Here is a 12,133-nt window from a genome sequence, read left to right on the forward strand (position 1 = left end):
GGCTAATACAATATGACTAACACAACTGTGGTGGTTGAGGGATGAGGTGGTCTCCCTGCTCTTCTATTGATGTACTGTATGTAGACCCTGTGTTCAGGTAGGAAACCTGCTAGTGCTATATTTGTTGAAGAGGTATTGCCATGGTAAAGAGGTATTACCTGAAGCTCAAATATCTACCTTGCCCAAGCTTATTAGGTACTATGTGTAATTTTCTTTGTGGAAAAAGAGACCCCTTGGTTGTATACCTTTTATTGAGAAAAGGATATCCCCTTGTGATGTATTACCTCGTTTTCGAGGGGTCCAACAACATACAGCAAATGCAGAACAATACAACAAATACATTCATGCATACATAAACAAGGACAAAACAAACAAAAAAACTCTCCTGAAACTAGCTGCTCCCACCCCACCTAACCACCCACAACATGGCAGACTTTGAGCGTCAATATTCATGTAATGATGTAAAGAGTACAAACATGCACAATTCCACATGCACCTTGGTTGTTAAATGACAGCGTGTTTAATAAATTACAGTAGATTTATATGAGACTGAGAACAATCGGAGGCATTCAGAAACAGGAGCAGGGTATTTGAAGATGAGTAAAATAGACACTTTAAAGATATTGAAGGAGTTAATAGCAGGGACGGATTAACCCCCACAAGGGCCCCTGGGCCGGTACATTTTTTGGGGTCCCATAGCGTGTTTTTATCAACATTCTGACCTAGATTTTACAAAATCAATGGCCAATGAAGGTCTCCAGGACCTTTTTTAACGGGGCCTCAAACCCAGTACAGAGCGGTCCGATTTCCCCCAAGGGCCCCTGGGCCACGGCCCCATTGGCCCAATGGCTAATTTGGCCCTGGTTAATAGACCTAGGGAGATTTTTGTGCGGCTATACAGCCTATACATAAGCTAAAAGACTCCCTACGGTTGTGCAGTCTGTGTGAAACAAGCTTGTACAAATCAAATCAAACTTTATTTATAAAGCACATTTAAAAATGACTGTCATCGACCAAAGTGCAAAAAACATATAGTCAAAAAACATATAGCATCAACAATACAATCGAATAAGATCAATACATCAATATCAAGCTGGTACATATGGATATAATAAGATACTAAGATAAGAGGAGAACAAATAAAAGGTTGGAATTAAACTAGGCTGTGATTAAAAGCCAGGTCTTAAAAGTAAAACATTTGAGTACCTATTCCCACCACAGTCTATGGGTGTGTGTGTGTGTGGGGCGTAGGGATGGAGCTCGTTCATTTTGATTGATAACGATCACCTTATCGATCAGGCTCATCGAGCTGGGTTCTTATCGAGCCCACTATCGTGCATTTTCTATTTTGTGGAAAGACGGGAGACAATAAATTCTGAACAGCGCCTAGTATTTACTAGTGCCTTCAAATGTGCAAAATGCAGCAGCGAGAGTTTTAACTAAAACAAAGATGCGGGACCATATCACCCCCGTTTTGGCCTCCTTGCACTGGCTCCCGGTTGCTTTTAGAATAGATTTTAAAATTATTTTACTTGTGTACAAAGCACTAAATGGCCTCGCCCCCGCCTATCTTCGGGACTGCCTGCCCAGGTATGTCCCAAATCGCCTCCTTAGGTCTGACACTGCTGGCCTGCTTGAAAAGCCAAAACAAATGGCTTTGAAAAAATACGGCGAAGCAGCATTTTCCTTCCACGGGCCGACGCTTTGGAATAAACTTCCAATCCACCTTAGACTGGCACCCTCCCTAGATGTTTTTAAAACTCAGCTTAAGACCCACTTTTTTATTTTAGCATTTGGCTGAATCCTTTGATTTTAATCTCACTGTTTCTTATCTATTTCTATGCCTTGATTGTTATGTTGTTGATTGATTATGCCTTGATTGTTATGTTGTTTGATATTTTTTATACTTTGTTGTCTTGTAAAGCACTTTGCGCTGCACTCGTGTCATGAAAGGTGCTCTATAAATAAAGTTTATTATTATTATAAATACAGTAGCCTACTTTTCTAACAGACGGGAAGGCAATTGACCATTTTACCAATAAAATAATATTAAAGAAACTGTTAACTAGTTAATGTGTACCGTCACAAAGCGTAATTGCTAATTACCCAGACAGCGCTGGTTGGCAGGTATCGATACATTTTCAGATACATACCAGATACATACAGCAAAAGCACGGTCTCCCCTGGTTTTAAGTAGGGCTGTTTTGGGGTTCAATAGTGAGAGGTGCGCTGACCTCAGGGCTCTGACCGGCTTATGGTGTTCACTGTTCAAGAAGTTGAATCAAATCAATCCTAAATTTGACAGGGAGCCAGTGGAGTGAGGCCTTTTTGTGCCTGTGAGGAGGCGCGTGGCAGCTTTTTGTACTAACTGCAGTCGTTTGACCAAGGACTGGTCGATGCCAGAGTATAAAGCATTACAATAATCTAATCTAGAGGTAATAAAAGCGTGAATTAGTGTTTCAAGTTGTTTCGGGGGAAGATATGGTTTTGCTTTAGCAATCAAACGCAGCTGGAAGAAACTGGTTTTGATGACAGAAGATATTTGCTTGTCGAATTTAAAAGACGTCGATAATTATGGGATGGATGTTGGGAGTGAAAGTGCCAAAAGTATGGGGTGGGATAGGGGTGTCATGGCCAAAGATAATTATTTTGGTTTTGCTGTCAGAGGATATTTGCTTAAGAGCTTCTACATTTTCTTTCCTGCCTTAACTGTGCCGTTTGTAAACAATGTTATATACCAGGGGTTTTCAACTGGTGGTCCGCATGGACCACTGGTGGTCCGTGAAAGAATTGCATGTGGTCCCTGATAATGCATTTGGAAACATAGGAAAGTGAAGGGTGTCTTATTTTCCTGAGAAACTAAATCACCTGGCCTATGATGAGGCCTCAATGTTGTCATTTACTTGGAAGTTGGAGGTGAAGAAATTCCACAGAAAAAGGCAGTCCAGTCATTATTATGAAATATACGTATTGCATGTGTGTGCTTGATGCTCATACAATCAGTATATTAGTTAATATAAAATCAGTTTTATATGAAGGTTGGATAAAGTAAGAACAGAATTATGGTAACCGTGATATAAGAATAGATCTGGACCAATAGCATATTTCAGGTCAATAATGACCGTTAAGGGCTTGATTTAATTTGAGGTGAACAGTGAGCAGTGAACCAAGGGTTGACATTATAAGGTCTCGGAGGCATGAACTTGCCTGTCGGTCAAGTACAGGTCATGTTCTACTTGCCCAAAGGTCATGCCCACTTGCCTGAAAAGTAAATCGTCCATTATAAAATGATAGCTACAATTTTAATTATCGTTCAATTGAACTCTGTTTTATTAGTTTTTTACTTTCTGGGGCTGTGAGATAAATGTAATTCCTCCATTTCTATGCCAAATGCCTATATGGATTGGATTATTCATTACCGTGTTTCGTGAAAAACATCACAACTAAAACCCCAGCAATAATTTATACTAATTTATCATTGTTCTCAGATACACACCATTATTTTACTCGGCAGTCATCAGAGGGTCGTTTCCTGCTTCCTTCATGTAGAACAAATTATTAAACAAAGAACGGTTCACTACAGAGCAATGGCGGCATGGAACTCATTACCTATGTTTGTTGTTTATGAGGATAACTATATGAGTTTTAAGAAGAAGCTGAAGTTGTTTTTGTACACTCAAGAGATGCATATGATGAGATGAGATGAGATGAGATATACTTTATTAATCCCCGAGGGGAAATTGCAGTGTTACAGCAGCAAAGTGCATAGAGTTAAAAACTAAAACCTACAAAGCTACTGGACAGACAGAAAAACACAAAAAACAGACACAAAGGACATAAACACACAAGACCAGGACCATAAGGGTGGGGGGGCAGATCTTAATGCTTCTGTGTATTGTGTAGTGTGATGGCAGTTGGCATAAAGGACTGTCTGTAGCGTTCCGTGCGGATCAAGGGGAGTGTGAGCCTACTGCTGAAGGTGCTCGTCCTTTCCCGCAGCACACCATGGAAGGGGTGGGAGGGATTTTCCAGCATGGAGTTCAGCTTATCCCCGATCCTCCTCTCCACTACTGACTGTAGGCTCTCCATTCGGAGGCCAACAACAGAACTGGCCTTCTTTATGATTTTGTTGATCCTGTTGAGCTCCCCGGCCTTGATGCCCCCTCCCCAGCATACCACAGCATAGAATAAAATGCTGGCCACAACCGACTGGTAAAACATAACCAGTAGCCTGCTACATACTCCGAAGGACCTGAGCCTCCTCAGGAGGTACAGTCTGCTCTGTCCCTTCTTGTAGACGGCCTCAGTATTGTCTTTCCAGTCCAGATCCTTGTTCAGGTGGACACCCAGGAATTTATAGGAGTCCACGATCTCCACCTCCTCTCCCTGGATGGTGCTGGGGTCCTCCTCTTACTCCGCCTAGCGTCGAACACCAGCTCTTTTGTTTTTTTAATGTTCAGCAGCAGGTGGTTTTGTTCCGCCCAGCCGATGAAGTTCTCCACCACTCTCCTGTACTCCTCGTCGTTGTCCTCCGTGATGCAGCCCACAATGGAGGAGTCATCGGAGAATTTCTGGAGGTGGCATGTTGGTGTGTTGAAACTGAAGTCCGAGGTGTAGACGGTGAACAAGAAAGGTGAAAGGACGGTTCCCTGGGGTACTCCCGTGCTTCCCGTCACAACTTCCGACTGACAGCCTTGTAGCCGCACATACTGTGGTCTCAGGGTGAGGTAGTTTGTAATCCATTCCACCAGGTTGTGGTCCACATGCATGGCAGCAAGCTTCTCAGCAAGCAGGGGGGGCCGGATGGTGTTGAACGCACTGGAGAAATCAAAGAACATGATCCTCACCGTGCTCCCATTTTTCTCCAGATGTGCGTATGCCCTCTGCAGCATGAAGATGATGGCATCCTCCACACCAACTTTGGCCCGGTAGGCGAACTGTAGAGGGTCCAGGGACTCACTCACCACCGGCCGTAGGTGCTGCAGGACCAGTCCCTCCAGGGTTTTCATGATGTGTGAAGTCAATACCACTGGTCTGTAGTCGTTCAGAGAACTGGGATGCGCTCCTTTCGGCACTGGGATGATGCAGGATGTCTTCCACCTCTTCGGCACCCTCCTCAGCCTCAACGAGAGGTTAAAAAGGTGCTCGAACACCGCTGACAGCTGGTCTGCACACATCCTCAGCACCCTTGGACTGATGCCATCGGGCCCTGCCGACTTGCCCTGATGAAGCTTCTTCAGTTCAGTCTTCACCTGATCAGCAGTCACAGTCAGTGGTGGTGGAGGAGAGGGGGGGGGAGGAGGTCACGAGGGGGGGAGGGGGGGGGAAAGGCAACGTGGCTTGGGGGCTATGGGGAGGGTTAACCTGGGAGCCGCTGATATCAAACCTATTGAAAAACAGGTTGAATTCATTTGCTTTGTCCTTGTTGCCCTCCACTGACTGGCTGGTGGACTGCTTGTGGCCAGACATGATCTTTAGCCCCTTCCACACCTCCCTCACATTATTCCGTGCCAGATTCTCCTCAACCTTCCTCCTGTAGGTGTCTTTTGCCTCAGTGATCCTCTTTTTCAGCTCTGCTTGCACCCGCTTCAGTTCCGCCCTGTCACCAGCCTTAAAGGCTCTCTTCTTTAGATTAAGAAGGTCCTTTAGGTCTCCAGTGACCCAGGGCTTGTTGTTGGAAAAACAGCGTACGGTTTTGGTGGGTATGACATCATCCACACAAAATTGAATGTAATCCGTAATACAGTCTGTTAATCCATCAATGTCCTCCTCATATGAGTCATAGAATACTCCCCAGTCCGTGGCCTCATAGCATCCTCTCAGCACCTCATTTGCCTCAGGTGACCACTTTCTCACTGTTATAGTGGTCACTGGCAGTTGTTTGACCAAGGGCGTGTATAGGGATGTGAGGTGAACAAGGTTGTGGTCAGATCCACCCAATTTGGGCAGTGCTGTGCATTTATATGCACCCTTCACATTTGCATATAGGAGATCCAGTGTCCTATCCTCCCTCGTAGTACAGCTCACAAACTGATAGAAGGTGGGCAGGGACCTGGAGAGTGACGCGTGGTTGAAGTCACCTGACACTGCCATGAATGCACTGGGATGTATTGTCTGGGCTCTTGCAATCGCAGAGTGGATGACGTCACACGCTGCTTCCGCGTTCGCAGAGGGCGGAATGTAAACAACAAACACGAGGACGTGTGAGTATTCACGGGGCAAGTAATAAGGACGCATACTAACAACCATCAGTTCAATGTCAGGCTGCCAGATACGCTCTTTTACCGTGATGTGCCCCGGATTACACCACTTGCTGTTGATCATCACCGCAAGACCGCCGCCTACGCTCTTACGGCACAACTTTGTGTCCCGGTCGGATCGAACAGTCACGAATCCATTGACTGACACCACGGAGTCCGGTACGTCCTTATGCAGCCATGTCTCTGTGAAGATCATCAGGCTACACTCCCGATATTCCCAGTGTGACTTCGCCAGCTCCGCCAACTCTTCCATCCTATGTGGCGCTTTGAGTGACCTCACGTTCCCCATGACAATGGACGGCAGACACGGTCTAAACTTTCGTCTGTTTGTTCGCCGTCTCACGCCCGCTCTGCAGCCCCGAAATCGTCGCATGAGTTCAGCTAAGTAAGTTCAACACTAAAACACTGGAGCTGCTGTAACAGGCAGCTACTTCACGCAGCGCCTCCATGTTGCCCTATATGAGCTACTAGAATTTCGTGGCCGCTACGCGGCCACTCAATCCCAGAGTTACTTCGCCACGCACTATGGGAAGAAGGAAATTGCGGGAGTTGACTCCACATCGGATGGGTTATTAGTTATTATTATAGCACAATGACAATGATAACGTTCTGTTGTAGATTGTGAGAAAGGGATTTGAAAGTAGCTCTCAAGTCCATAAAACAAACTAACATAGGCTACTTCTCTATAAGTAGAATCATGAATAGGCCTATTTAATTTATAGAAAAGGAGAAGAGAGAGAGAGAGCAATGTGTTTGTGGCTCAAACTTTGTCTAATATTGTTTTAGAGCAGTGGTTCTCAAACATTTTCATGCCAAGAGCAAAGGACCCCCAATATTTTTTCAATCTACAAAAATAATCCCAAAATCGCTTATAAATTAAATTAAATTAAATTACTTACTAATCGCTTATTTGGCAACACTGGCCAGAAACGACCAGTGTTGCTTCTTTTTGTCTTATTTTGTATAGACCTAGGTGGCTTGTTTCTACCATAGAGTTATAGTGGCAACACCTGTGGCTTCTAGCTCGCTAGCTGGATATGTGCTGCTGCGCCTGCTCTGCTCCTCGACTCGTCTCTGTACTGTCAGTCCCAGCTCCGTGAGAGATGGGACTGTCTAGTCTGGATAGAACTTTCTGTTACAGTTAAATCAATATAAAAGTACCACACAACTGAAAAGTATCGCGACTGTGACCAAACCTGTCATCAAATGCTGCTAACGTTGTGTTCACCACTGTTAGCATGTGTGCTATCAGGCCAAAGCTGAGATAGATATAAGCCTACTACTGGCCAAAATGTCATACAAAGCACAACACCTAAAATCGGAATGTAATTGTGACCTATTGGGCACAAACAGAGCATCATGATTTGCTTGCTGGACCTATAATTAATTTATTTGCATTAAATGTCCACTCGCCCATCTAAATATAAAGCAAGATGGCCGATTGTGAGACTGTCAAATGCTGCTAACGTTGTGTTCACCACTGTTAGCATGTGTGCTATCAGGCCAAAGCTGAGATAAATATAAGCCTACTACTGGCCAAAATGTCATACAAAGCACAACACCTAAAATCGGAATGTAATTGTGACCTATTGAGCACAAACAGAGCATCATGATTTGCTTGCTGGACCTATAATTAATTTATTTGCATTAAATGTCCACTCGCCCATCTAAATATAAAGCAAGATGGCCGATTGTGAGACTGAAAAGTAGTGTGGGGGCGGGCCTGGAGGGCCTATGAGAAGACGGAGCAGTGTTGCCAGGTTTGCGAATTGTAAGCGAGTTGTAGTGTGTGTAAATAGCGTGGTTGTGGCCTTGTTTCTGCCCCTGTTGGGGCAACAGCTTGGGTCCACCAGTTTCTGTCCACCAGTTTCTGTCCACCGCTTTTGGCACGTGATCAACTTAAGCATTGTATATATAGATATATCCCATTATAATGTAGATTTACTTTACTATCAATGTTGAAGATTGGATTGTACTGTGGAGCTAGCTATCAAATGTAGTAGAGCGATCATGAGTTTTGTGTTGTATTGTTGTGTTGGATGAATGTTGGATGTGAATGTATGTAACTAGAATTTTGCGCCCGCTTCGCGGGGACTCTAATCCCAGAGTTACTTTGCCACGCACTCCGCGGCAGAAGTGCCATGTTTGCATGAATTAAACTGTATGTAATCGCGCCTGTGTGTGTGTGTGTGTGTGTGTGTGTGGGACACGTGTGTGTGTGTGGGGGCGTGGCTTACAGGCGTGCGTGTGTGTGTGTGTGTGCATGCAATGAGAAGCCAATTCGAACAGTCTAATTGTTTTACTTTGGCAAAAAACAACTATTGACAAACAACAATGTTGATGTAAGTAAGGGAATCGCTGTGTCAGTGATATTTTAAATACAGACATTTAGAAGGAATAAGCAAAATCCAATTGCTCCCCTCGCGAGCAGAGAATTGCTCTTCCTTGTTTTTGTCTTATCCTGCGAGTCGAGAGCCGAGAGACGGAGATAACAGAGCTGGTGACGTGTGAGCCAGGGCAGTGTTGCCAGGTTTGCGAATTGTAAGCGAGTTGTAGTGTATGTAAGTAGCGTGGTTTAAAGGCCTTGTTTCTGGCCCTGTTGGGGAAACCCCCTGTCGGGGGTGTGGGTGATTGGGGCGATAATGTTTGTATTAAACAAATGCATTGCCGGCGTGAGTGTGGAAGGGAGGCATTATTTTGGCAGTGCAAAGACTATTGTTTGGCGGCTGGTGGTCAGCGTTGGCGTCCGGCGCCTTATGAGGAGATAGCTTTGGAACACTGCGAAGGGTAAGTGTGTGACGTCACTGCCCGTGTGAGTGTGTGTGGGTGTAGTGTGTAAGATGGTGTTGTGGGTGTTGCAATAGCGACGTAGCTGTTGTGGCTTTGGGTTTCTTCTGGGTACAACGTATTGGGTACAGCTTTTCGGTACAGCTTTTGGGTACCACTTCTCCAATGTATAATAGATAATTTAGAAGAAATGTTTTTGATGATATGTTTAAGACTCCAGGAAGAGTAGCTGCTGTGACTCACAGTAAGCTAATAAATAAATAAAATAAATAAATATAACTATGACATGACATATCCTCAGTGATGTATCCCGAGGTCATCAGGGTTTCGGGTCTCACAACATCATACCGGGTGATGACCGGGTGATCAAGTCCCGACTTACGTCCCAGTAGCTACCCTCGCCTCGATCAGTCCCATTACGGAAAGACCAGGGCAACACAATCCGTTGCTCTGGAACTAACACTGACGGGACTGGAACGTAGAACAATCTGGCATGTGGCTAGGCTCTGTGGGTTGACTCCTGATCCGATCATGTGATCATGTGATCGTGAAACAGGACTTTCAAACTAGGAAGGGTATGGCCTGGTCAGCCTGCAATGACATGCATAAGATCTGGTCGTCCCAGCTTAGTAAGAGGTTCAAAGTAAACCTATTTAGGATGACCGTCGAGCCGATTCTACTCTATGGCTCAGAGACATGGACACTTTCAAAGAAATTGGAGAAACGGCTAGATAGCACTTACACCCGCCTTCTAATGAGAGCGCAAAATCTCTCTTGGAAGACTAATCTAATATACGGCAACCTTCCCTTTGTTTCTTCACTCGGTCTTCACACAGTTTGCTGGCCACTGCTACAGAGCTGATAATGAGGTTATATCTTCCCTTCTCTGGAATCCTGCCTCAAGGCAGACCAGAGGTAGAAAACAGTCGTTCCCTGATGTCATCACTAGGGACACATGCATCAGTAAGCAGGAACTAGGGATGGCAATGAAGGACCGGGAAGTCTGGCGTGGCATTGTGAAGTCCATGATCTCGAGCACGGTCGAAAGATTATGATACAATATACCAAGACTATATGTACATTTGATTTGACGATGCTCTTGAATCTTGAAGCTCTTGATTCTAAATATTTTTAAATCTTGTATTTAACCAGTAAAAACACAGAGAAATCTCTTTTACGAGTGGGAACTGGCCAAGAGGCAGAAATAAAATTACACATCAGTGCTACGACAATACATGACATTACAGAATACAGACAAAGTAATACAATCCATGTTTATCCTCCAGAATACCTAAAAATACAATAGGAATCTACAAAGCGGTACAACCCTAAGAGACACAAAAAGGGCAAAGTGCTACATTATTTTATTTTAAGTGAATAAATATATGAGCCTAACCTAGAGGCTAGTACCTGTCCGAATGTGTATGTAAGAGGTGATCCTTTTAAAACGCCTCAATTGTGCGTTCAAGGCCAATTTTAGTCTAATCTGCAGGTCGTTCCACGACCAGGGACCAAAGAAAGCAAGACATCTTTTATTTGATCTGAGGTTTAGACCATTTTTGACCGAAGTGAATTTGTATCACTATTCTTTATTATCTATGCTGCTGCATTGTCTGAAGGAAGCCAAACCAAATAACAATAAGAAAAACAAACCATATATGTTTTACTCTTATGTACCTGTACACAAGATGTAACAATACAACCTTGAACCTTAATACACTGTAAAGGAAAACATGAAATGCATATCTGTGCAGAAATGGTCAGAAATGTGTTTCTGTTATCGAAAACCTCTTTTAAGCGAGTAAGTAGTAGTAAACCATTCTTGACAATTAATTTTCCCCGCAGGGTGAAGGATTTGCGCGGAGGTCCCTTTTGAACGACAGCGACAAACCCATGGTTTACTACTACAGTGATGCTCAAACCATGTATGAGGTGTTTCTACGAGGGATACGGGTGTCAAGTAAGAACTGTTCACTCAACAAACAACAATGTCCACTAAATGAATAAGTTAATGTTTTTTAAATGTTAAAAGAAATTTAACATGGCAAAATACTGCATTGCAACGGGAAGAATTGCGAGCTTGCAGATTGTTTTCGCTATGTCTCATACAATGAAGTATAAAGACAAAGAGCTTAGAGTAAGTGGTTAATAATGTTATAACTTTTTGATAATACATTTAGTGCGATTTTCTTTTTGCTCCACAGACAATGGACCTTGCCTAGGATCAAGAAAACCCAACCAGCCTTATGAGTGGTTATCATACAGAGAGGTGAGATACGATAAGGGAAACTGGTATCTGACTGAGACTTGAATATATACTGCAAGTACGGAAATAATGTAAAAGTCATCATACTGTACCATACATTAGGGCTGGGCGATCAAATCAATACCACGGTTATTTCAACTTTTTTTTTTTAAATAATGAAAATAGCAGATCTACAAGTTCACAAGGTGTCGTAATGCGACACGTTCTGAGCTATAATACAGGACTTGAATGGTTATTGGTTAATCCGTCTAATGGATTTTCATGTGTATATAAGAAATTAATATATACTGTGTATATATTTGTTTTAAATCACACGTGTGAACTGAGTGGTGCAACTCTGTGTGGGGGTCCCCGGAACTTCCAGACCCACAGGAATACACCCAGGATGCCGGCCCAGTTCCGGCGAGCTTCCCCCTGTGCGAACGGTTGAGAAATTAGTTACCATGTGGGGGTCCCCAGGGGGTCCCTCTACTGTACTGTACTGTCACACCCGAAATCATCGTAGTTAATGTGTGTGTGTGTGTGTGTGTGTGTGTGTGTGTGTGTGTGTGTGTTAGACTGTGCAACAGTGTCTGCACCACTCAAAACCTTGCTCCTCAGTTATGTCTGTATTGGTTTTGATAGTCTTGGTAAATTCACCCAACCCTACCATACATGTTGGAAAATGAAGTTATTTGATCTCTTTGTCAAGGTGGCCGACAGAGCAGAGAATGTCGGCTCTGCTCTACTGCACAGAGGCCACTCTAAGGCAGGAGACAAAAATATTGGCATTTTTGGCCAGAATAGGCCAGAGGTAAGATTACTACAAATAAAAGGAGCT

The 12,133-nt window shown here is 43.9% G+C and overlaps 1 protein-coding gene across 5 annotated transcripts in view; it reads left to right on the forward strand.

Moving 5' to 3' along the window:
- The window catches only part of acsl1a (acyl-CoA synthetase long chain family member 1a), a 36,946-nt gene that overhangs the window by 15,592 nt on the left and 9,221 nt on the right, over nucleotides 1–12,133 (forward strand). For all 5 annotated transcript variants that reach the window (XM_080760275.1, XM_080760271.1, XM_080760274.1 and 2 more), the window contains exons 3-5: nucleotides 10,893–11,007; nucleotides 11,252–11,316; nucleotides 12,005–12,106. In XM_080760275.1, the coding sequence (XP_080616401.1) occupies nucleotides 10,893–11,007; nucleotides 11,252–11,316; nucleotides 12,005–12,106 (282 nt within the window). The remainder of the gene's footprint in view (nucleotides 1–10,892; nucleotides 11,008–11,251; nucleotides 11,317–12,004; nucleotides 12,107–12,133) is intronic.

Source organism: Protomyctophum bolini, assembly GCF_963924005.1.
Source record: "Protomyctophum bolini genome assembly, chromosome: 3".
Lineage (NCBI taxonomy): Eukaryota > Metazoa > Chordata > Actinopteri > Myctophiformes > Myctophidae > Protomyctophum > Protomyctophum bolini.